Source organism: Gopherus evgoodei, chromosome 1 (assembly GCF_007399415.2).
Source record: "Gopherus evgoodei ecotype Sinaloan lineage chromosome 1, rGopEvg1_v1.p, whole genome shotgun sequence".
In the NCBI taxonomy this organism is placed as follows: Eukaryota; Metazoa; Chordata; order Testudines; family Testudinidae; genus Gopherus; species Gopherus evgoodei.
The window spans coordinates 33413503-33437969 of NC_044322.1; the positions used below are offsets into that span (position 1 = coordinate 33413503).

Sequence of the window (24467 nt, forward strand, 5' to 3'; positions counted from 1 at the left end):
AATAAAAACAGCAAAAACTGCAAAATCTGTGATAGCATGACATATGCCAGCCTTATTAATATTTAATTTATTCTAGTAACACTATTAGGCATTCAGATTAACAGCAAAGTAAGTCAACCAAATAATGCAAAATATTATAGCTTTCAACAGTAAGAAAATCAAATAAATAGTTAAATTATAGAATTTTTGTATCAGTTACTTAACTATTATCCTATCTCTATTTTAAGCCTCAGTAAATTACAAATATTACACTAGAAAGACAAGGTGTGTGAGGTAATATCTTTTTATTGGACTAACTTCCATAGGTGAGAGACACAAGTTTTTGAGCTTACACAGAGCTCTTCTTCAGATCTGGGAAACATACTTAGACCTAAAGAAGAGCTCTGTGTAAGCTCAAAAACTTGTCTCTGTTACTAGCAGAACTTGGTCTAATAAAAGATATTACCTCATTCACCTTGTTCCTCTAGCATCCTGGGAATGACATGGCTTACAGTAACACTGCAAACAAATATTATATTGTCAGTGAATGTTTTTAAAAACTTTAAAACATGCAATAATGTAAAACACATAGTTTATGAATTTTTGGTTACATTCAATTATCCATTTGGAAGAATTTAGTCTGTATAGAATGCATAAATGTTATTTCATAGAATATTATGCTTGGCTTGAGGAGCCTTTTCTCTTATTAAGCTGTTCTTTTTTTTTTTTTAATTAATTTTATTTAATATTCAGGTCCTAGGCTTGTTGAAGTACCTAGTGATAGATAACAAGGATAATGAAAACTTGTACCAAACAATCAAACATTTAGATCCTTTTCCTGAGCATCCTGCTTTTAAAGATTTGCGTGCTACTCAGCAGAAAATCAAATACAGTAAAGGAGCATTTTCACTTTTGGAGGTAATTAAACTATTTCATTTAGGCTGCATGACACAATCATGGTAATGGGTCCCTTTCAACTGAGGCAAATGTACTGACTTTATGATAGGGAATAGAAAGATTATTTCCCCTTAAATTAGACATGTTGGGTTTTTTTTAATCTATCCCTAGTTTTAGGAGCTAATCAATTTGTTTGTCTTTCAATTCTTGTGTACATTTCATATCTGTTGGTGTTCACATTGCAGTGAAATACCTTTTAAGAACCATTTCTCCACTTAAAACATAGTATATGTAGTGTATACTTATTACAAAAATGTCATTTTACAGGAAATTAACCACTTCTTATCAGTAAGTTTCTGTGACTCACTGCCATTTGCAAGACTTGAAGGATTAAATGATTTACGCAAACAACTGGAACAACATAAAGATCAAATGAAGGATCTCATGAAAAACTTCCAGGGTACAAACTTCTGATACCATATTTCATTTCTTCCTCTACATGCTGTATTATTTTGATTAGTAAAATAACACTGGTGTAATTTCACACATACACCAGACTGATATGTATTGTATAAATTATGATGCAAACTGTGAAATTTCTCTTAGTATTATACAATACATAATGCCATATGAGTGATATAACTACACCTGCTTTTTTGTAGGTATATTTGTATAGATGAGCAGAATACATTCACTATCATCTCACTAGGCTCCTTGTCCCAATCTTCTCCTTTCCCTTGATTCAATCCAGCTGTTTTCCCCTCTAAATTAAAATCAGGCACCTTCTTCTTCCATACTCTCTGGACGCCAGAAGCAGGGAGCCAAAGAGCCCAGCAGAGACAGGCTCAGTTCTGGTGCCCACCTTGGCCCAAAGCAGCAATTCACTGCTGGAGTGTGCTCAGTCACTCTGGGGGCATGGTGCATGCGCAATCCGATCACATGTAAGAACTATGAACAGCTCGAGCATGCTCTTTGAAGATGGAATCTTTACAGATTTTAGCTGCTAAAATAGAAATCTCCATTGAGCATGTGTGAACCTGCAGTTGTTCAAAGGCTTATAACTTGGCCAATTTGAGTGAATTTTCACAGAGATAGCAAAAGACACACCACTGAGACAGAGGTCACCCCCTTGCCAAAGTTCCTGGCTCCAAAGCATGTGGGATGCTAGAGCTGTTCATAAAAAGGTTGCCAGATTTTTTTTTACATAGACTAGACATTAACGTTTCTCCTAGCCTTGTTCTTGGAAATGACTGACTTTTTCCCCAAAAACCACCAAAACATTCAGCCTGAGGCAGATACCTGACATCGAAAATTACAGCCCAAACAGCTACGTTTGGCAAAGTTATAAGTGATTGAAAATAGGATCTTATAATGGGAAATGTCAGACAGCCTTTATAAAAGGCAGTGCTAACAGTTCTGCCTATAATAGTTTTAATATTTCATAGTAGCTCTTATAAATTGTATCAAACTTCCAGGAGACTGTTTGTGGGCTGTATAATATTTCCTGTGGACACTGTCAACTTTGGTGTGTTTAATACAGATTTCACAAGGTCTACAAAACAAGAGTTTAAAATATATGGATTCGTTTATAAAAATATTGGAATTCCTTAAGATTAAACAAGACCTAACACTTAGTGTTCAGAGGTCATCATGAGTGTGTCATTGAAGTGTGAAATCTTAGAGCCCAAGCCGTTCCTGAATTATGAGTTGACCAAAAAATGTTAAAACACATTTTGAAAGTCCTGTAAGGTAACCATGGCTTGTCCAATTAGCCTTCAGTGTTTGGTTTGGTTTGTTTGTTTGGTTGGTTGTTTTTTAAATCCTCTAGCCTAAAATGAAGACTACGAAATTGCAGGCTGATAGCAGATTTTGTTGTGCAAGTTACAGGAGATCAAGGATAAACTAGAAACTGGTTTACTACCTTAATTATTGTCACTGGGGCTATTATTGAAGGTTTTTAAGGTTAGACAAACATCTGTCAGGGATGGCCTAGGTTCACTAGATCCTACCTCAGCATGGGGGAATGGCTGACTTCTCAAGGCCCTTCCAGCCCTACATTTCTGTAGTGATGATTATTTATTATTAATCTGTTTGTGTTACAGAAGCACACTGAGGCTTCAGCTGAGTGGAAGGCCCTGTTGTGTTAAGCACTTTGCAGTTCCATAATAGAATTTACTGGACACCCATAACTAGCTATAACAACTTAATAAAATCACTACTGTAATGTAAAAACATTACTGTTAAGTTTGAAATATGAATCAACCAGCTGCCCTTTTACGAACAGAAATGTGGACTGGACATTTTAGTAGTTTGTCCATAGCTACTTTGAATTTTAAAAACTGAATTGTTATCTTTAACAATTTTAAATTAATGCTTTTTTATAAAAGGAAACAGCTGAATGTGTCTTTGTACCATGGATTCAGTTTTTTATTCAAAATAAAAAAGATTCATGAAGTAAAATAACTAAAAATTCCTCTCCCTTATCTATACCACTTTCTCCCTGATTGATGTTTCAGCCATCCCTTTCCTGCTCCCTACCTTCTGCCTTTAGTTCTTTGGGCCTTTATCATGTTTTAAATCTCTCCAAAAGTAACAAAAAAGGGGTGCTGGAAATGCAAGCAGGTGAGGGAAGAAAAGTAGCTTAAATTGCTGTAGGTTTTCAATATTTTTGACCATATTTCTATATCTGGCCCTGAATTCCCATATGTTTTCCATGGTTGGATAAATTCCTCCTTTTCCTCCTTGTTTGAGTCACTCTTGCCTCAATACAAAATCAATACATTGTTTAAAAAACATGAAAAGTTTCAGACAAATCTAATAGAGAAAGAGTTGACTATAGAGGAAGGTAATAAGTACCAGAAGATCCCAGACATTGACTGTATTTTCTTGCAGTAAAATATGATGAATCAGTTGTTGACATCATGCTATGCTGCAAGTACCAATTTAGTTATCTCATGATAATGTTTAATATATGCAGCTATCAAAGGTGAAATTGGAAGTCTGTTTGCATTTCCATTGTAAAATCCTGGAACTTTATATATATATATATATATATATATATATTTTAGTTCTAGGGAATCCTATGACTAAATAAGTAATATACAAAAGTTGGTTCAAGAAGTGATGATTTTTGAAAGTATGGAAACATTTCTGTTTGTGTTACATTTTATAGAGCTTTTATGAACCAAATTTGACCCAATAACTATCCCCTTTAATGTTCAGAATACATTTTGAGATCTTAGTTAAAATAGAATTACAAGTAGTATAATTTGTGTGTTACAAATAGACATGGAATAGATATTAATGCTTTCCTTTTTTCTTCTAAATGATAGAAAAACCCCAGGAGTATGTCATAGTAAAGTTGGTGGTGAGCTTGCTACAACTGGCCAAGACAGCAGTTAATCATACAGGTGAAAAAGCAGTTTTAGGTAAGTAATTTTGCTCATAAGTGTGTATATCTTCTACGCTAGCACTAGTATCTCTAAGTGACAATTATTTTAATCTTCGGCAATTGCAAAATGTTTCCTATCATGCTGAAATTAATGCTATTCACTTAAACGTCTAGTATGTAGTGGTAAACCAGGCGTTTAAATCTTCCTCATCTGAAAAAAAAACCTGGTATTCAGAGCTGATGAGCACCCACAACTGCAATAGCTATTATGGGAGCTGGCATTGCTCAGCACTTCTGAAAACAAAACTATACATTTGTCATTCCTGCAATATATTTCTATTAAGTATTTGCTAAATTTGCATCAGAGCCCAACCCTTATGTCTGCAGAATGTCTCTTCTCATCTTGGTGGTGGCAAAATAAATGTTATACAATATATTTTAGAAGATCTAGAATTTTCATAGCTACAGCTGAATGTGGACATGTCAAAACTTTAAAGCCAAAATCTGTTCTCACAAATATGGATTGTATGAATGCAGCAAGGAAATAGACATATGTCTGTCTATATCCTTCTGTTTGCAACAGTGCATGTCCTGGTGCTGTGAAATTGACAAGAAAGGCAAGCAGCCACTCCATGGCGGGTCTGGGGCTCCAGCTAAATCACAACTGCCCCTGGATTCCTGACTCCCAGCTGTGTCGCTGCCCAGTTTCCCCACTCTGAGACAGGCTGTGCATACCCAGCTCCCCACTCGTTTCCTGATTGCCTTCTGCCTCCCAGCTGGACTGCTGCCTGGGTTCTCCGTGGAAAGCCCAGGTCCACGGAGGCTCCCTGCTAGGAGTCTGGGCATTGCACCAAGGCTTGGCAGCTCCAAGGTTTTCTGGGCTCAACTAACATAGAAACTTACTGAGAAATTTAAATTTGTAGTGTAGGCATGGCCTGATTTTCTACTAACATGAGATGTTGAAAGGCCAACACGACTCACATAGAACTGTATGTAATATGTATACTTATACACACACACACACGTATACACAGCTAAAAAAAATAAAGCTCTTTCTTCTACTATTTGGAGACTATAAAAGTATTATTTGTATTTGCAGAGGCTGTTGGAAGTTGTTTGGGAGAACTGGGTCCTATAGATTTCTCCACCATAACTCTGCAACATAGTAAAAATGCAGTCTATTCTAAGGCAGTTGACTTATTTGAAGATAGAGAACTTCAGTGGGTCTTCATAATGCTGACTCTAATAAATAATGCTTTAATAGATGATTGGTAAGTGTACATATGATTCGTTGCTTAAAAGAACACCAGTTAAAAAAAGTAGCTATTGTTGTAAGAAGGTTTTCTAGTCAATATATGAGTTTTTCTGCCTTCTGTCTCATCATTTTATTTAATACCTGCACACAAGCAACAATCTGTTAACTCTCTACTAATGATCCACTTTGAGGTTCAGATTGCTCATATTCCAATCAATCTATGGTGTTCTAGAATGCCTCTAGTCAGGGGCTGGATGTGGATTCTAGCTAAATGATCTTGTTGCCCAATGCCAGTTAGGATCTTTTTGTGTTAAAGTAAATATTTGCAGTCTCTTTTGTAACACACATTGTTAATTCACATCCTATGGCTCATCAGTGTCAGGTGCCTTTAGAATGATCTTTGATATACATACTTTTTTAACATAGACTTCATAAGGTTATGTTAAATTATTAAAGAATCTGTTACTCAGATATGCTTATCTTTCAGTATTGGTGTTAGATCTGCTGCTGCTGCCTGTTTGAAAAACATTTTAGCCACCAAGGCTGGTAATGAATTTTGGGAGGTTTACAAAAACAAAGCTGATCCCATGTTAATATATCTCCATCCTTTCAGAATGTCTCGAAAGAAGGTATTCCTTTTATTTATTTTTGTGCAGTTCAGGGTAATGAGAACAGAAAATATAAAAACAAATATAGATCTGTAAAAATTTCTGAATACCAGTGTTACAGAATCTAGAGATGGAAAAGATCCTTAAGATAGTCCCGCTCTTCCTGCCAGTACAGTATTAGTTCCTTTTGTACGTCTTTCCTACCTCTTGTACTTTCTCGGGGGACTGATTTTTGCAAATGCTTATTTTTCTACCTTATGTTTACTACAGTGAGTCATCCCATTAACTAAAAGACCTGATTCTAAGTGAAATGTTTATAAGATCAAGTTTAGTTCCAAATAGAGCATGCTGTGGGGCTCCTATTACCTTTTTTGTGAAAGTACTCCACAGCCTTGTTATCAGGAAGTTCTGTATGTATGCATTATGATAATAGCATGGGAGGCAAGTTTGTAGAAATTTTGGTGGTGCCCAGAACCCGCCCCCCCAACTCCACCCCCTCAAACTCCGCCACCACCTGCCTAAGGCTCTGGGTGGGGTTTCAAGGGGGAGGTCTGAGGTGCAGGTCCTGGGCTGGGGATTAGGGTGCAGCAGGGGTGCAGGCTTTGGGAAGGAGTTTGGGTGCTGGGTGCAGGCTCCGGGCTGGGGCGGGGGGTGGGTATGCAGCAGGGGGTGAGGGTTGCAGGCTTTGGGACGGAGTTTGGGCAGGCTCTGGGCTGGTGGTGGGGGTGTAGGAAGGGGTGAGGGGTGCAGGCTCTGGGAGGGGGTTTGGGTGCTGGGTGCAGGCTCTGGGCTGCGGCAGGGGGTGGATGTGCAGGAGGAGGTTAGGGGTGCAGGCTTTGGGACAGAGTTTGGGTGCAGCCTCGGCTGGGGGTAGAGGTGTAGGAAGGGGGAGGTGGTGCACCCTGGGGCAGAGGATCAGGCTGCAGGGCAATGAGGGTTGGGGCTGAGGAAAAGGGGTTTGTGCTGCGGGGGGACTCAGGGCTGGGGCAGAGGATTAAGGTGCAGGGGGATGAGGGGTTCATGATGTGGAGGGATGAGGGCTCTGGCTGGGGATGAGGATTAGGGTGCAGGGGGATGAGGGCTCTGGCTGGGGATGAGGATTAGGGTGCAGGGGGATGAGGGCTCTGGCTCGGGATGAGGATTAGGGTGCAGGGGGATGAGGGCTCTGCCTGTGGATGAGGATTAGGGTGCAGGGGGATGAGGGCTCTGGCTGGGGATGAGGATTAGGGTGCAGAGGGATGAGGGCTCTGGCTGGGGATGATGATTAGGGTGCAGGGGGATGAGGGCTCTGGCTGGGGATGAGGGGTTTGGGGCGTTGGAGAGGCTCAGGGCTAGGGCAGAAGAGCAGGGTAAGGGCAGCCTGCCTTGCCATTAGCAGATGGCAGGTGTTAGGACCCTGGGGCAGCAGACAGCAGTTCTGGCGGGAGCCGTTCTCTGGCAGCAGGAGCAGGCAGGGGCTCGGGGGAGGGGGGACGCAGGGAGAGGGGTGGAAGGCGGACGCAGGGGAGGGGCGGGGCGGTGAGGGGAGACCCACAGGGGCCGGGACCGGGACCCGATCCAGGCAGGGAGAAACCAGAGTAGCGGGTGATGCTGGTGGTAAAAGGTCTCTGCACGACGGTGGAAAGAATGTCACTGATGCCAAACGCCAAAAATTAAAAGGCCTGTACACTAATGCGAGGAGTCTAGGTAACAAGATGGAGGAACTGGAGTTACTGGTGCAGGAAGTGAAACCGGATATTATAGGGATAACTGAAACCTGGTGGAATAATACTCATGACTGGAGCACGGGTATTGAAGGCTATGTGCTGTTTAGGAAAGACAGAAAGAAAGGCAAAGGTGGTGGAGTAGCCTTGTACATCAATGATGACATTAACTGTAGCGAAATAAGAAGCGATGGAATGGATAAGACGGAGTCTGTCTGGGCGAAAATCACATTGGGTAAAAAAGCAACTAGAGCTTCCCCTGAGATAGTGCTTGGCGTGTGCTACAGACCGCCGGGATCTGATTGGGATATGGATAGAGACCTCTTTAATGTCTTTAATGAAGTAAACACAAAGGGGAAATGTGTGATTATGGGGGACTTCAACTTCCCAGATATAGACTGGAGGACGAGTACTTGCAAGAATAATAGGGGTCAGATTTTTCTGGATGTGATAGCGGATGGATTTCTTCATCAAGTAGTTGAAGTACCTACGAGAGGAGATGCCATTTTAGATTTGGTGTTGGTGAGCAGTGAGGACCTCGTAGAAGAAATGGTGGTAGGGGACAACCTTGGTTCGAGTGATCATGAGCTGATTCAGTTCAAACTAGATGGAAGGATAAACAAATGTAGATCTGGGATTAGGGTTTTTGATTTCTCGAGAGCTAATTTTAAAGAGTTAAGGAAATTAGTTAGGGAAGTGGATTGGACGGAGGAATTAGTGGATTTGAATGCGGAGGAGGCCTGGAATTACTTTAAGTCGCAGCTGCGGAGACTGTCGGAAGCCTGCATCCCGAGAAAGGGGAAAAAAACCATGGGCAGGAGTCATAGGCCAAACTGGATGAGCAAACAACTCAAAGAGGGGATTAGACAAAAGCAGACAGCTTACAGGGAGTGGAAGAAAGGCAGGATCAGCAAGGAAAGCTACCTTGGCGAGGTCAGAACGTGTAGGGATAAAGTGAGGAAGGCTAAAAGCCGCATTGAACTGGACCTTGCAAAGGGAATCAAAACCAATAGTAAAAGGTTCTACAGCCACATAAATAAGAAGAAAACAAAGAAAGAAGAAGTGGGCCCGCTATACACTGAGGATGGAATGGAGATCAAGGATAACCTAGGCATGGCCCAACATCTAAACAAGTACTTTGCTTCAGTTTTTAATAAGACTAGTGAACCTTGGGATGATGGAGGGATGATAAACGGGAATGTGGATATGGAAGTGGATATTACCGCAACTGAGGTAGAGGCCGTACTTGAACAGCTCGATGGGACGAAGTCAGAGGGCCCGGACAATCTCCATCCGAGGATATTAAAGGAACTGGCGCGTGAAATTGCGAGCCCGTTAGCGAAAATTTTTAAGCAATCGGTAAACTCGGGGGTTGTGCCGTATGATTGGAGGATTGCTAATGTAGTTCCTATTTTTAAGAAAGGGAATAAAAGTGATCCGGGTAATTATAGGCCTGTTAGCTTGACGTCTGTAGTATGCAAGATCTTGGAAAAAATTTTAAGGGAGAAAGTAGTCAAGGACATAGAGGTCAATGGTAATTGGGACGAATTGCAACACGGATTTACTAAAGGTAGATCGTGCCAAACCAATCTGATCTCCTTCTTTGAGAAGGTGACGGATTACTTAGATAAAGGAAATGCGGTAGATATAATTTACCTAGATTTCAGTAAGGCGTTCGACACGGTTCCGCACGGGGAACTGTTAGTCAAATTGCAAAAGATGGGAATGAATATGAAAGTTGTTAGTTGGATAAGGAACTGGTTAAAGGGGAGACTCCAGAGGGTCGTATTGAAAGGTGAATTGTCAGGCTGGAAGGAGGTCACTAGTGGAGTCCCTCAAGGATCGGTTTTGGGACCGATCTTATTTAACCTTTTTATTACGGACCTTGGCACAAAGAGCGGGAATGTGCTAATAAAGTTTGCGGATGACACGAAGCTGGGGGGTATTGCTAACACGGAGAAGGACAGGGATACTATTCAGGAAGATCTGAACCACCTTGTTAACTGGAGTAATAGGAACAGGATGAAATACAATAGTGAAAAGTGCAAGGTTATGCATTTAGGAACTAATAATAAGAATTTTGGATATACGTTGGGGGCGCATCAGTTGGAAGCGACGGAGGAGGAGAAGGACCTTGGGGTGCTGGTTGATAGCAGGATGACTATGAGTCGCCAATGTGATACGGCTGTTAAAAAAGCGAATGCGATTTTGGGATGCATCAGGCGGGGTATTTCCTGCAAGGATAAGGAGGTGTTAGTACCGTTATACAAGGCGTTGGTGAGACCCCATCTGGAATACTGTGTGCAGTTTTGGTGTCCCATGTTCAAGAAGGATGAATTCAAACTGGAACAGGTTCAGAGACGGGCTACAAGGATGATCCGAGGAATGGAAAAACTGCCTTATGAAAGGAGACTCAAAGAGCTTGGCTTGTTTAGCCTGGCCAAAAGAAGGCTGCGGGGGGATATGCTTGCTCTATATAAATATATCAGGGGGGTTAACGTTAGGGAGGGAGAGGAATTATTTAAGTTTAGTACTAATGTAGGCACGAGGACGAATGGGTATAAACTGGATATTAGGAAGTTTAGACTTGAAATTAGACGAAGGTTTCTAACCATTAGGGGAGTGAAGTTCTGGAACAGCCTTCCGAGGGAAGTAGTCGGGGCAAAAGACTTTCCTGGCTTTAAGACAAAGCTCGATAAGTATATGGAGGGGATGTTATGATAGGATTGTCAATTTGGGCAATTGATCTTGGATTACCACCAGATAGGTCTGCTCAATGATCTGCGGGGAGATGTTGGATGACATGGGAACTGAGTTACTGCAGAGAATTCCTTCTTGGGTGCTGGCTGGTGAGTCTTGCCCACATGCTCAGGGTTTAGCTGATCGCCATATTTGGGGTCGGGAAGGAATTTTCCTCCAGGGCGGATTGGCAGGGGCCCTGGAGGTTTTTCGCCTTCCCCTGCAGCGTGGGGCACGGGTCGCTTGCTGGTGGTTTCTCTGCAGCTTGAGGTCTTCAAACCAGTTTTGAAGATTTCAATAACTCGATCCTGGGATAGGGGTTGTTATAGAATTGGATGGGTGGGGTTCTGTGGCCTGCCTTGTGCAGGAGGTCAGACTAGATGATCAGATTGGTCCCTTCTGACCTATTAGTCTATGAGAGACCCAGCTCCAAATATTGCTGGAGCAGGGCCCCCAGCCCTGAATATTCCTGGAACCCGGGCACCTCGAGCCCATATAACCTGCCGCCTATGGATAGTAGTCCTTATTTACTTGATCACATACTATTTTTTCCACAAGACTGCTGCCTAGTTCAGTGCACGTGATGGAAGTACAAAAGGGCAGAAATAAGGTTGCATGAGCAACTGTAAATCAAGCATTTCCTGGCATTCAAGCACTTGACTTTGCAACCTAAAATATGATGTATAGTGAGGCCTTGATCTTGCTGGAGAAACTTTACCATTACTATTTCCAGATTTCTTTGGTTTTAACTATAACCATGCATTAATATAGCATATTACATTTATTTTATAATATAAACTAAGCCTGATTAAATGTTTTCATCCAGACAGACTCTGCATTGTGTGTGTTTAATTTTGTTGTTCATCTAAATTTTTGGACCCAATTGTGTGTATGCTGGTTATTTTTTAGAAGAAGAACACGTCCTTGCATTTTTTTATTTAATTTTTGTTTCTGTCTAGTTTTTAGAAGTACCAAGTAATGGAAGAGAGAGTCCTTCAGAAAACCTAGATAATGCAAGTGTGTGGATTCCTCAGAGTGTAAGTCATGATACCTGGATCAAGAACCTGACTTGTTCATTACTGGACAGTGGAGGTGTGAGAAATGAAGTTCTTCAGTTACTGAAACCAATGTGTGAGGTGAGCTCAGTTTATATATAGCTTCCATGCACAGCTGCCACAGATAATTGTGGCAAACTTAGTCATAACTCCTATTAATATCAGATAATTTCTGTTTTAAAATCACCATTTTTTCAAACAGACAAAAATATTCAAAGCACTCTTTTAGTAGGCATTCAGATACTATATTAATATGCATGAGTTGATAAAGCTCATTTTATTTGTTGTACAGTAAAAAAGTCATATTGGCCAGTGGACCTTGACTATAGTTAGTAGCTGAGAAATGTGTTTTCCAGCAGCTGACTGTGTGTGCTTGTTGGTTCCAGGTGAAAACAGACTTTTGTCAGACTTTGCTCCCGTTCCTGATTCATGATATCCTGCTTCATGATTCAAATGAATCTTGGCGAAATCTTCTGTCCACGTATATACAGAGGTTTTTCACAGCTTGTTGCAGATACTCCTCATCATCCAGCAGATCAACTACACCTGCAAATTCCAATTCAGGTAATGACATGAAAACGGCGTGGAAAAGAGTGATGATTTCCTCCTCTTTTTCTAAGGGTGCATCTGCACTGCACACGTCTTACGGCAGACGTATAGTGTACGTACCTGAGTAGCACCCCTAGCACTGGTATAAATACCAGTGTAGGCAGAGAGGCGGTGCATAGGCATATGGAGTAAATACATGCCTGATAGGTATGGGTATGTACTCGAGTGTGTACCCTACATGGCTCTCTACTCGCCCAAGCCTTGCCTCCCTGTTGGCACAGCTGTTTTTACCTGTGTAGTGTTCTGCTGCATCAGCCCTTCCCTGCCACGGTGAGAGAGACTCCAGGAGTAGGAAAAGATTCTGCCAACTCCCAGCTGCTACAGGCCTTCCACACCACAAGAAAAGACCCCAGCAATGGGGAAAGGCTCTCACAGAGGGAAAAATTCTGGCAGCTCCTCACTGCTGGAGCCTTTCCTCACCACAGGGAAAGATTCTAGAAGCTCCCTGCTTCCGGAGTCTTTCCTCACTGCAGTGAGAGGCTCTAGCAACAAGGCATCTGAAGCCTGTCCATGCTGCCCCCCTTCCGCAGAGCCTTTCACTGAGGTGTAGCTACACGCGCAGTGTGGACACGGTGTGCTTTTCACTGCAACATGTAACTACACGAACACTACATGCCTTCGCCGGTGGTGTGTAGTGTACATGTAGCCTATGTGTCTAACACTAGATATATAACATACCCCAGTTTTAGCCAGTCAGCATTTAGAAAATCTTGTCTGTGCAATTGTTCACTGTTTAATCATTCACATTAATGTAAACAACACCTTTTTTTTTTACCATCAGACATTTTATGATGTGTATTCACACTTCTCTCTCTTTTCATATAAATTGTAGAACCAGAAACCTTTATTCGTGGAGGTTTAGATAAAGTATCTCGGCGAACAATGCTTGATGTTGTTGATTACTTGAGAAGTCAAAAGAGGTGAGTGATATCTATTTTTAAAATTAGCTTTGATTTTAGATTTACTTTTTTTCTCTAGACTAAAACTTGGTGATGCCTTGGAGAGAGTTACAATGTACATGAACACCACTTAAATAATTGTAATAAGAAAACAAGCCGTTCAAAGTAATAGATACACATTATGTATTTATATGATAAAGTAATATATGTCACACTAGTGACATTTTATTGCATATATACCTGGAAATTGCACTCTGATTACCCTTGAAAATAGGGGTCCTCGGAAGGGTTGTTGTAGATTAAACTGAATGCAGTTTCTAAAAACCTTTTGTCTGGAAATATCTTACAAAGTATAGGTATGTTTCTTTCTTTTTAGAGATAAAACAGTACCTGTTGGCATAGGCTTTACTGTTACAGTGTATTTCTTTTGTTTAGCTTTAAGTTATAGGGCAGGCCTCCTATTATTACATTAGTATTAATGCTGTATTTAACTAGATCTCTTTCAGGTACAGTTTTTGATGACAGTTTCTGGCTGGATTTGAATTACCTTGAGGTTGCTATGGTAGCACAATCTTGTGCTGCTCACTTCACAGCTTTGCTCTACACAGAAATCTACGCAGACAAGATAAACTTAGATAAACAACAAGAAAGGTACTATACTTGAGGAATACAGATTCTTCACATTTCAGTCAAAACAGGCCATGTTGTGGGTGTTTGTATAGTGGTGTTTTGTTGGAAAAGGAAAAGTGAATTATATATCAGGAAGACAAATCTTCCTTTTTTAAGCTCAGCAAAATGTAATAGCTCTGAAAGTACTTGCACTGGAACACCAAAGTGTCTCCAGCCCTGACAGAATGGTAGCTATCAGATGTTAAAATCATATCATTCTGATTACCTACCAGAACACTTCCTTATCACTTCAGTTCCAGCATGATTTTAGTGGCTGATATCTTGCAAACAGCTAGAGCTAAAAACTAATACATTCTATCATCCATAAGTCTGAAATCTCACCTTCCAAATAGGATAGTGTATTAAATTTTAGCTCTAGCAGTTCAGGACAAATTACCTGCTTATATTATATCAGAAATGGAAGAGTGGGGTGGGAAATTTAAACAGAATGGTACCCAGAATTACGTGGTTTTAATGTTCAGCATCTCGTAATATACTGAGTGTGGACATGAATGATATATACAATGAGCATATAACTTTCCTATGTAATACATTATTATTATTTTTTACACTGATACAATACTGAATGTAGCGAATTGTTTATTTTGGCTCAGAATCACTTCACAGAATTAAAGCAGTGAGCAAACCGCGGCCACTGGGAGCTGCGGGCGGCTGTGCCTGCAGATGGTCAATGTAAATACTGTCTCACAGCTCACCAATGGATTACCCTGATGGGCTGTGTGCGGCCCATGGGCCATAGGTTGCCCACCACTGGTATACATCATTTCAGGTAGTGTGGAGATGTAACAACCGGCCATACTGACTAACTGAGCAACTTTTGGAAGTTGTTATTCATCAGGATAAGTTAGAGCAAACACAAGACTTACTCTAACTTCCATTGGGGGCTGGTTTGGCATCTAGTGGCATTCACTTTTAAAAGCAGAAAGGTTGAAGGAAACTGCCCAACTCCAAGGTATGCCAAGGTCTTCTCTGAAACACCAGGGATCTGGCCCTTTTAGGGATTATTTTAGCATCTCTGTGTCCTGTACTTATTTTCAGTTAATTCAACATGTTTGTCTCCTTCTTATAGATCTGCTTTCAGAGCATCTAAAAATCTAACATTTGAAGAAGAAAGCCAAAGTCCAACTATTACCAGTTTGAATGAGAAAAGTAAAGAAGAAACTGGAATAAGCTTACAGGTATGGAATAGTGCCTTCCTCATATGAAGTATTATCTAATCTTAAAGTAAATCTACCTAATGAAATGAAATAATTAACATACATATTTTCAATGTAAGCAGTATTTCTTGTTTGAGTTTTGAACCCAGCTGGTCAAAACTCAGAGAAAAATTTTCTTAAATGTTCCCTCCTGCTCCCCCATCCCGCTTTCGAAACTTTTTTGAGTAACTATTTTTTACCAGCTCTAGTTCAAAGTAAAACGTTCAGTTGCCTTTATTGATGAGCTGAATAGGATATTTGGGAACACATCAGGCCTTGCTCACACTAACTCATCTGAAATAGCAGTAGCAGGAAGTTGTATAAAAACACGGAGGAACAATTTTTGCTCATAAAAGAACTGATCCATATGGTCACTGTTGACTGAGCTTTTGTTCCAGAGAGATTTTGCATATATCAATAAAATATAGCAAGTGGATGTTCATAGTAAGTTTGAATGACCAAGAATGGTGCTCTCCGATCAAAACAGCATGACTGTGGTGTCACACAATAGTATACTCTGCATTTGTGTCATGTTGCACAAATCTATTTACTACTTATTCTGAGTCAGTAATCGCTCTCAACTAATATTTCATTCTTCATAAATCACATTCACCAACTTTCAGCTTGTCAGCTTGTACATCTTATGTCGATTAATTTTATGCTACTTTTTGCCTTTTAACCAAATTTGCTGAATTCTGATGATGCTTTTTAAAATCTTAACATAAGCATTTAGAGAGTCTCTGGTCTAGGAAGTCTGACAATATTGCACTAGAATGTAATCTCAGTATTTCTGCTTTTGATCTCAGTGTATGTATATGTCAATCATTGTTAACCATCTGGGATGTGTTTTTCTAATGCATATATATAGATATTTATGTATACTATAATTGACTATGTTCCAAAGTAATTTATGAAATGTTTTGTTTTGTGATGATATGTCGTAGGACCTTCTCATGGAAATATACAGAAGTATTGGAGAGCCTGATAGTCTCTATGGCTGTGGTGGAGGAAGAATGTTACAGCCATTAGCTAGGTACAATTTATTCATTTTTTATAAAAACATAGTTTTATTCATGAAGCATTTGAAATCTCAGAACTACTCTTTACTTGTAACAGGATAAGAACATATGAGCACGAGGCCATATGGGGAAAGGCCCTTGTAACATATGACCTTGAAGCAAGTCTCCCTCCAGCTACTCGCCAAGCAGGAATAATAGAGGTAATTCACTCCTTTAGTAGGAAATAAATACAGGAATAACGCCCTCTAGTGATCAGAAGTATTCTTGCTTCAGTAAACCTGAAATTGATTTTGTTCTTGTATTCTATTAATATAATAGTCTGGGCTTTACTCTTTGATGTATTTTCATATAGGAGCATTTTAACTATGACCATGCTGTGTATTATTAGTATGAGATGCTGTATTGTATTTTCATCTTGGAAGCCTGCCACCATATCACCTTGTGCTATGACACACATCATATATTTGAAACTAAGAAGAATTAAGTCATTACTCAAAATCAAGATCTCTTAAAAACACAAGTGCTGCAGGAAGTAATGGTATTGTTAGTGCTCTACCATCTGAATCACTGTAGAGCAGTGGCTTCCAACCTTTTTTCATTTGCGGACCCCTAAAAAATTTCAAATGGAGGAGCAGACCCCTTTGGAAATCTTAAGCATAGTCTGCGGACCACAGGTTGGAAACCAATGTTCTGTGGCAACAACAACCTTTTGTGGACCACTTAGACATAGTCTGTCGACCTCCAGGAGTCTGTGGACCACAGGTTGAAAACCACTGCTATGGAAGTAATCCTCCAGTACACTGTCCTGCTGGATGGTACCATCTTCCAGATAAAAAGTAAAATTGAGGTCTTGTCTACATACGATCATTAAATACACTATGGCACATGGGATGTTCACCCCAAATATTTGGCTAAATTCTAACTAATTTCTGCCTATCTAAATTTCCTCCTGCAGTTTCAGTTTAATCTGAGATTCTTCCTTTATTGCTCCAAAACCATTTGCGACTGCTGTGCATTATTGAACATCTGTCATGTTCCTCTTCAGGAGTAGCTGCATTTCATTACTTGGTTAAATGATCCAAATATATAGAAAGATCCTTTACCAATTCCACATGAGTACTGAGGCTTAATTAGGGAAAAATCTTGGTAATTCTTCATGCCACTAGCGCAGAAGACCCTTTAGTCAGTGATCTGCTGTGGTGCCACTGCCCAAGAGTCGGGAAATGAAAAAATTGCACAGGCAGTTCATTTCTCATGTGTCAAGAAGATTTGTTCTGTGGAGGATGTTTTGGGGGGTGGCTTAGGCTGGAGCCTTTTTATTTGTGAATGCTTTACACTTACAGAGTTCTTAGGTTAGAAATAATGGTAGTTCCACACCTGGAAATCTTGCTTTGATAACAAAAGGATAAGCAAATCCATTCGAAAAGCAGCCGAGACTAGTGATATGTTGCCTTTTTTTTTTTTTTTTTTTTTTTTTTTAACCTCACTGATTTGTAGGCCTTGCAGAATTTTGGGCTTTGCCATACTCTTTCCACCTATTTAAAAGGCTTGGAATATGAAAACACAGAATGGTGTGCTGAACTAAAGGAGATTCGTTACCAGGCAGCTTGGAGGAACATGCAGTGGGACCACATCTCTTCTGCTAAGTAAGCCAACTTCTCTGTTTATCTTTTCCAGCTCTAGTCTGTTAAACCTTAATCTAACAATGCTATTTGTTTTTGAGAAAAAGGAAAACTTCAAAATATAACCGCTGTGGGGCAGAAATGGTGCAGTGCTGTTCATCTTCGTTAACTGCGCAATTGAAATAAAAACAAAACGCAATCCCCTTTCATGTAAAAACCCTGTTTCTGTTGTATGTGTATCAGTCTATTATAGCAAATGCTACTGTTATAGCTGTATTTCCTCTTTTCATTTGCTGATAATTTTTTTTAAAATCTCTTTTTCATTTTTAGTCTCAGCCACAAGATGAATCTTTTTTTTAAGTGTGAGGGAAATACTTTCCTGTATCCATTTTTTGATTTATGGGAGAATGAAAGGATTGCTCTTTGAGCCTTAAGAGTGACTTCATCAATAGTTGAAGAAAAGAATGTCCGACTTGGTTCTGTGGGTACTCCCTTATAAGGAATAGTCAGTGCCTAAGGGTGACATGATATACTGGGCACGGAGTAGTGTGTACCTTGTCTCTGATGAGGAGAACAAGGCTATATTCCCTTTAGCGGGAAAAGGGACTAGATCTCCTCCCATCTTGGTGAAGGCTTAAATTACATCACTGAGTCATTCAGTGACTCCTTGCACCGATATTTTGCAAGCAGGAGGAGGGAACTTTCTCACTACTTCTTCTGTGGAGGTGGATTTGAAAGAGAGATGCTTCTGGCTGCAGCACTCTCTTCTGTGTGACAGACCCAAACTAGTGGGGTACAGGAGTCTGGTAGAGGGCAAATATACTGGTCACTGGATGAGTAGTTTTCTGTTCCCTGAGTGACCAGAGCAGGGGCTGCACTAGAGTAATCAGGAACCTGCTAGAACCAATTAAGGCAGACAGGCTGATTAGAATACCTACAGCCAGTCAAGGTAGGCTAATCAGGGCACCTGGGTTTAAAAAAGGAGCTCACTCCAGTCAGGTAAGGAGGAGCCAGAGAAGAGGAAGTGCATGTGGGGAGCTGGGAGCAAGAGGCGCAAGGAACTGAGAGTGAGAGAGGGTGTGCTGCTGGAGGATTAAGGAATACAAGCGTTATCAGACACCAGGAGGAAGGTCCTGTAGTGAGGATAAAGAAGGTGTTTGGAGGAGGCCATGGGGAAGTAGCCCAGGGAGTTGTAGCTGTCATGCAGCTGTTACAGGAGGCACTACAGACAGCTGCAATCGACAGAGCCCTGGGCTGGAACCGAGAGTAGAGGGCGGGCCCGGGTTCCCCCCAAACCTCCCAACTCCTGATCAGACACAGGAGAAGCTGACCCAGGCTGTAGGGAAAATCTCTGAGGTGAGCAAATCTGCCAATAAGCGCAGGACCCACCAAGGTAGAGGAGGAACTTTGTCACATCTGTTACATCAAAACAGTGCTCACTTAAAAGCAACTTGTGGAGGCTGCTGCTCATCCCATGTTTCCTGTCTAATGGAAGTCCATGTGACACTCATTCTTCCAGCTGCTGCAGTCAGGATGCTCTCACTCATTTGAAGCTCCCCTTGGCCCTGGAATAGGGAAAGGTAGCGGAGGTGAGCTGTTCTAAAATGCTGCAGTAATGTGTGTGGTATAATAACCTAGATAAAAAGATTCTTCAGATCCAGTATGGGAGGTAAAGAGAGTGATATTTGGGCTGGAAAGAAGGGGAATAGACAAAGATCAAGGAGAGGGGGAATAAAGGGCAGAGAAAAAAGGTTGGAAATAAAATTTGTGGCCGAGAATTAAGGAAAAGGGAATCGTATTGAAAAGGGACTGGCAGGAGAGTGAGAGTTTAGGACTTCTAGCCTTTTGTTCTCATTTCTTTTTCTCCTTTTTTTTAAATATCAATGAAATTAAATGCAAAAAACTATTAATGGTGGAGTTCCCTCTAATTTTTCTATCCTTGTGTGGAATTAATTTTGTTATGTGCACCAATATCGAGGTAATGTGCGCCACCAGTAGAAACCAGAAACTTCGATAGAATTTTTTTTTTTTAAGTTACCATAGGGATAATTACTCTAGCCAGCACAGGTTAGGCATTCTAGAATGCACTACTCAAAGACTTACAGTAAGAGAGAAATAAAATTATGAAATGCATAGACCAGTCAAAAAACTAAAATAACAGCACTTCAAAAGAATAACATTGCAGAGAATATATGTGCATTGCAGGAAATAAAAATAATAATAATAAAAGTATGTGTTGGGAAGTGACTGTGAAAGACTGTGTGTATGCATGTATGTGTGTGACAGGCGTGTATATATGTGCGTGTGTGTGTGTGTGTGGGAGAGATGCACACTGTGTGTGTGAGAGAGAGAGAGATGCACACTGTGTGTGTGAGAGAGAGAGAGATGCACACTGTGTGTGTGTGTGTGCGCGTGTGTGAGCGAGACACACACACGTGCTGCCCCTTTAAATAGATTGGCATTCATCGGTCTGAAGCCTGCTTCTTCAGACACAGCATCAGCCACTAGCAAGCTCCATCCCACTCCTGAACCCTGTCATGTCCCCCTTCCCTGCCCCAGCTCTGTGGAGATGGAGTGCAGGGGGAGGGGGACACCCTGACATCAGCACCTCCCCTCGCACAGCTAGCAGGAGGCTCCCAGGAGCAAGTGGCCAGGGGCTCCAAGGCAGAGGGCAGGAGCAGTGCGGGGAGGAGCACCTGAAGTGCGCAGCATTTCATAGACTGGTGGGCGGCCGCACAGCTTAGAAGGAACTTAGGTGGAGTCTTGAGTCAATGCTGACATGCAAGGATTCAGCACACTATAGCCTGTGTATGAGATCAGGCCAATGCAAGAACCACAAGCCTGGTTACAAGGGGGGCAGAGAAGATTGTCCATGACTATTGGAGGCTGTTGTATTATTGCTTTGTTAAGTTGTTAATGTGCTTTGCTTCAAAGTAGTTAACAGCAACATGACAAATCTGCTGCCACCTTGCTCTCGTATAAGGTTGTTGCTTCCCAGTTGCTGAGGTCAACTTAACATGCCTTCAAATTTGACTGCAGTGTGTCTTTTGGACTGGCCGCCATGAGAATGAGTGCCTTGCTTTAACTGACCATAAAATATAGTGTTGGGTATTCTTGAGTTGGCCATATGAATGAGATGACCAGCTGATCTTTAATAAGCATGATATAAATGCCGGACATCCAACAATGGTTGAGAATTTTTATATTGGGAATCTTATCCTACTATTTGACTCTGCGAACAGAATGAAGGTGGCACATATGGAAATGATCAAGGTTCCTAATATGATGGCGAATGGTGTCCATACCTCATAACCATATAGAAGCATTGTAAGCACAACTGCCCAATACACATTTAGTTTAGTGCTTATTTTGATGCCCTTATCATTCCATAGGTGGTGAGACAGCATATCAAATGCAGAGTTGGCCTTGCCTGTTAAATGGGTAACCTCATCAGTTGTGGCATTGTGTGACAGCATACTCCCTAGGTAGCAAAACTTATCCACTGTCTGAAGACGCGCATTGATGAACTTAATAATTGGGTATCCCCTGGCACATGCTGGGTACGGTATTTCAGTTTTCTTTAGGTGGACTGTGAAACCAAAATGATTGACTGCATATTTGAAGTGATCAAGTATAAATTGAATGTCATCAATCAAGTTAGCAACCAATGCATAGTCATCAGCAAATAATAGCTCCTTAATGGGTAAATCTGCCACTTTCATGTGAGCATGGCAGCGTTGCAGCTTGAAAACTTCCTATCAGTGGGGAACTGGATAAATTCTCATTTGTCTATGTCATGAAATGCATCCATAAGCATAGCCAAAAAAAGGATGGAAAAGAGTATGGGAACCACCTCTCAACCTTCTTTGAAGCCATTGGAGACCAGAAAGGGGTCCGTGTCCTCATCTAGGTGTGTCATTGTCAGTGCGTATGCACTGATGACAAAAGCATGACAACCTTTAGCAAGACTGATGCAGAAGAGCGTAAGGCTGTCATTAACACCCTTCAGCAGTGACTCAACTTTGTGAGGTTTCAGAGTAGAAGCCATGTTAGTCTGTATCTGCAAAAAGAACAGGAGTACTTGTGGCACCTTAGAGACTAACACATTTGTTTGAGCATAAGCTTTTGTGGGCTACAGCCCACTTCTTCAGATGCATAGAATGGAACATATATTGAGGAGATAATTATGCACATACAGAGAGCATGAAAAGGTGGGAGTTGTCTTACCAACTCTGAGAGGCCAGTTAAGTAAGAAAAAAACTTTTGAAGTGATAATCAAGATAGCCTAGTACAGACAATGTGAACATTCCCAACTGGAAAAATTTTGGGGGTCTGTCTTCTATTTAGACCATAGCAAAGCGGGATGACCAGTCAAGATATGGCTCTCTGACAAATGTGGTTGGAGCAAGAATCTATTAGGGATCTTTTTCCATCCCCTTCCCCATTTGTGGAGAGCAGCGCTGTCCCTAGGTAGGATGGCTCTGACACCAAGGAAGGATATGATCATGGCATTTGCTCCAGTCTGCGATGAGTGACCATCACTCCCAGGCCATCTGTGTGCAGGATTGTGACTAAGGACCTCCAGCAACATCCTCTGCCTGTCACCATCACCACAGGACTTGGATTCAGAGGTTGCAGAGTTAGTGTTGCATTGCTGAACAATCTGCACTGTGAATAGTGGAAAATGTGTATGCAGTTCCAGTCCTCCATTCTCATCCATGTAAGCCATGCGCCATACCAGTGCAAAAATTGCAGCAAGTAGGGCAACAAATGAGGATGCAGAGTTCCCTTTTCTAGCAAATGCCACTGACCCTCTCATAGTTCCTCTGCCTTTCCAGAGTTACTTCTGGAGGGGCAATTGCATGCCCTTATAGTATGTCATTGACGACAGACTTATTTGATGGCAGCTTACATACATCATGTTTGGTACCATCTTTAGGCATCACTGGCCTTTTACTGAGGCAGCACCTCCATCTGCTGCACTATTGGTACTGCTGTCAGATTGTCTGTGACTGCTTATTCAACAGGTTTTACTGCTTATATCACAGCTACCCTCCATATCTGGAAGGTGTTCCACTATCTGCAACTCATGGACATGCTTGGTGGCAGATGAGACTGCCCCGGGAAAGTGGTCCAGATCCAGAATTGCTTTTAATACAATACTGATGGTAGACATTAGAAAACAGTCAGATAATACAAGAACCTTTACATACATGCATTTTATTGTTTAGGTTAAAATTGTAGATTTTATTGTATGATAGTTTTTGGAATAATTACATATGTTTTAATGTAATTTGAAATTTTGACTCCATGTATAAAATACAATTTTAATAATTTCTCACTGCCTTTTTATTTTGTTTATTTGAAATGAATAACTTAGGTTTATAGGAATGTATTGTGTTACAGGGTTGCTTTTTATTTTTTAGGCAAATCAAAATAACACTTTGCCTAACCACCGAAAAATTTCTGACTATACTCCTTATTCACCTAGGTTATTTTGTGTGTCATATGAAGACACCACCAAAATGACTTAAATGTACAGTATCAAAGAGAATGTTAATGCTGTAGTTTTCAGTCATAAAGAGCATTGATGACCTTAGGTGTAAATATAATTTTGCTGGTTTTAATCTTTTTTTTAAAGAGATGAGATGGGAAGATCAGGCTACCATGAATCATTGTATGATGCTCTGCAGTCTTTAAGAGACAGAGAATTCTCTGCTTTCCATGAAGGCCTGAAAGATGCCAGGTAAAAACCAAATAACTATAAATAAGCTGTGTGTAAGACCTTATTGTGTTTGCACAGCTGTAGCAAAGTATTACACAAACAAAATCAAACTGATATTTAAGCTGTAACTTGACTTATAGATTTTGAATTCTCCCTTTCATGCCTATGCAAGTCATGTTAGTGTTAATAGGACATGCATGCCTGATGCAAAGCCAGAATTAATTTTGTTTTAAATTTGTAATATATATATATATATATATATATATATATATATATATATATATATATATAATATTATAATATAAAATCTTTTTGGTAGAGATATTTTAACAGCCTCTTTGCAAGGCTGCACATGCAGAACAATAATGATAGATATTAAAAACCTTAATCTTCAAACTAAGGAGGAGGAGACGAAACTACTGGCATTTTATGCCATAACAAGTCTTTGTCTCTACAGGTCCTGTTACACCAAAGTACCAGCAGTTTTCAAGGGAGCAACAAGAAGGCAGACAAATTTTTTTTTTTTTAAATAGGGTTATTTTCTATGGAGAAATCATCTTCCATTAGTGTACATCCCTTTCCTGTTAATAAACAAGAAAGTGACTTCAGAATAGTCCCTTTAAACTGAATGTCATATAGGCTATGGGACAGTAAACCTGATAGCCTTTTCATTTAGATTCTTAAGGGAGAAACCTTGAATTTTAGATTTTAATAATAATGCAAAATTCTTACTTAACTGAAATACAAAATATGTGTTGGTGCAATATAGTTTATATTTTATATCTGTTCTTTACATGGAAACTATATTGTCAATAGATAAAAGTATTTAGCATTGCTGTATTGTATCCCTAGGGTGAGTGAAGTAGAGGAGCTATGCAAAGGCAGTCTCGAGTCTGTGTTTTCATTGTATCCCACGCTCTGCAGATTACAGACCATTGAAGAGTTGGAAAACATAGGACAGCTTTTCTCTAGGTATTTTATTCCTTCATGTTAGATTCCCCTTCCAGTTCTAGCTATGATTCTGATGTTGTTCTTGTGTCTCTCGGCTATTTCTAAGCAACCTGTAACTAGAGGCTAGTC

General features: G+C 40.6%; 1 protein-coding gene across 5 annotated transcripts in view; it reads left to right on the top strand.

The window, feature by feature from the left end:
• The window catches only part of ATM (ATM serine/threonine kinase), a 112657-nt gene that overhangs the window by 60130 nt on the left and 28060 nt on the right, over positions 1-24467 (top strand). For 4 of the 5 annotated variants that reach the window (XM_030561035.1, XM_030561069.1, XM_030561043.1 and 1 more), the window contains 15 exons: positions 733-897; positions 1204-1336; positions 4209-4304; positions 5367-5538; positions 6010-6151; positions 11532-11708; positions 12014-12191; positions 13069-13156; positions 13631-13786; positions 14895-15003; positions 15966-16054; positions 16138-16240; positions 17538-17686; positions 23304-23408; positions 24240-24359. In XM_030561035.1, coding sequence (XP_030416895.1) covers positions 733-897; positions 1204-1336; positions 4209-4304; positions 5367-5538; positions 6010-6151; positions 11532-11708; positions 12014-12191; positions 13069-13156; positions 13631-13786; positions 14895-15003; positions 15966-16054; positions 16138-16240; positions 17538-17686; positions 23304-23408; positions 24240-24359 — 1982 coding nt within the window. The remainder of the gene's footprint in view (positions 1-732; positions 898-1203; positions 1337-4208; positions 4305-5366; positions 5539-6009; positions 6152-11531; positions 11709-12013; positions 12192-13068; positions 13157-13630; positions 13787-14894; positions 15004-15965; positions 16055-16137; positions 16241-17537; positions 17687-23303; positions 23409-24239; positions 24360-24467) is intronic. The other variant, XM_030561050.1, reaches the window with a different exon arrangement.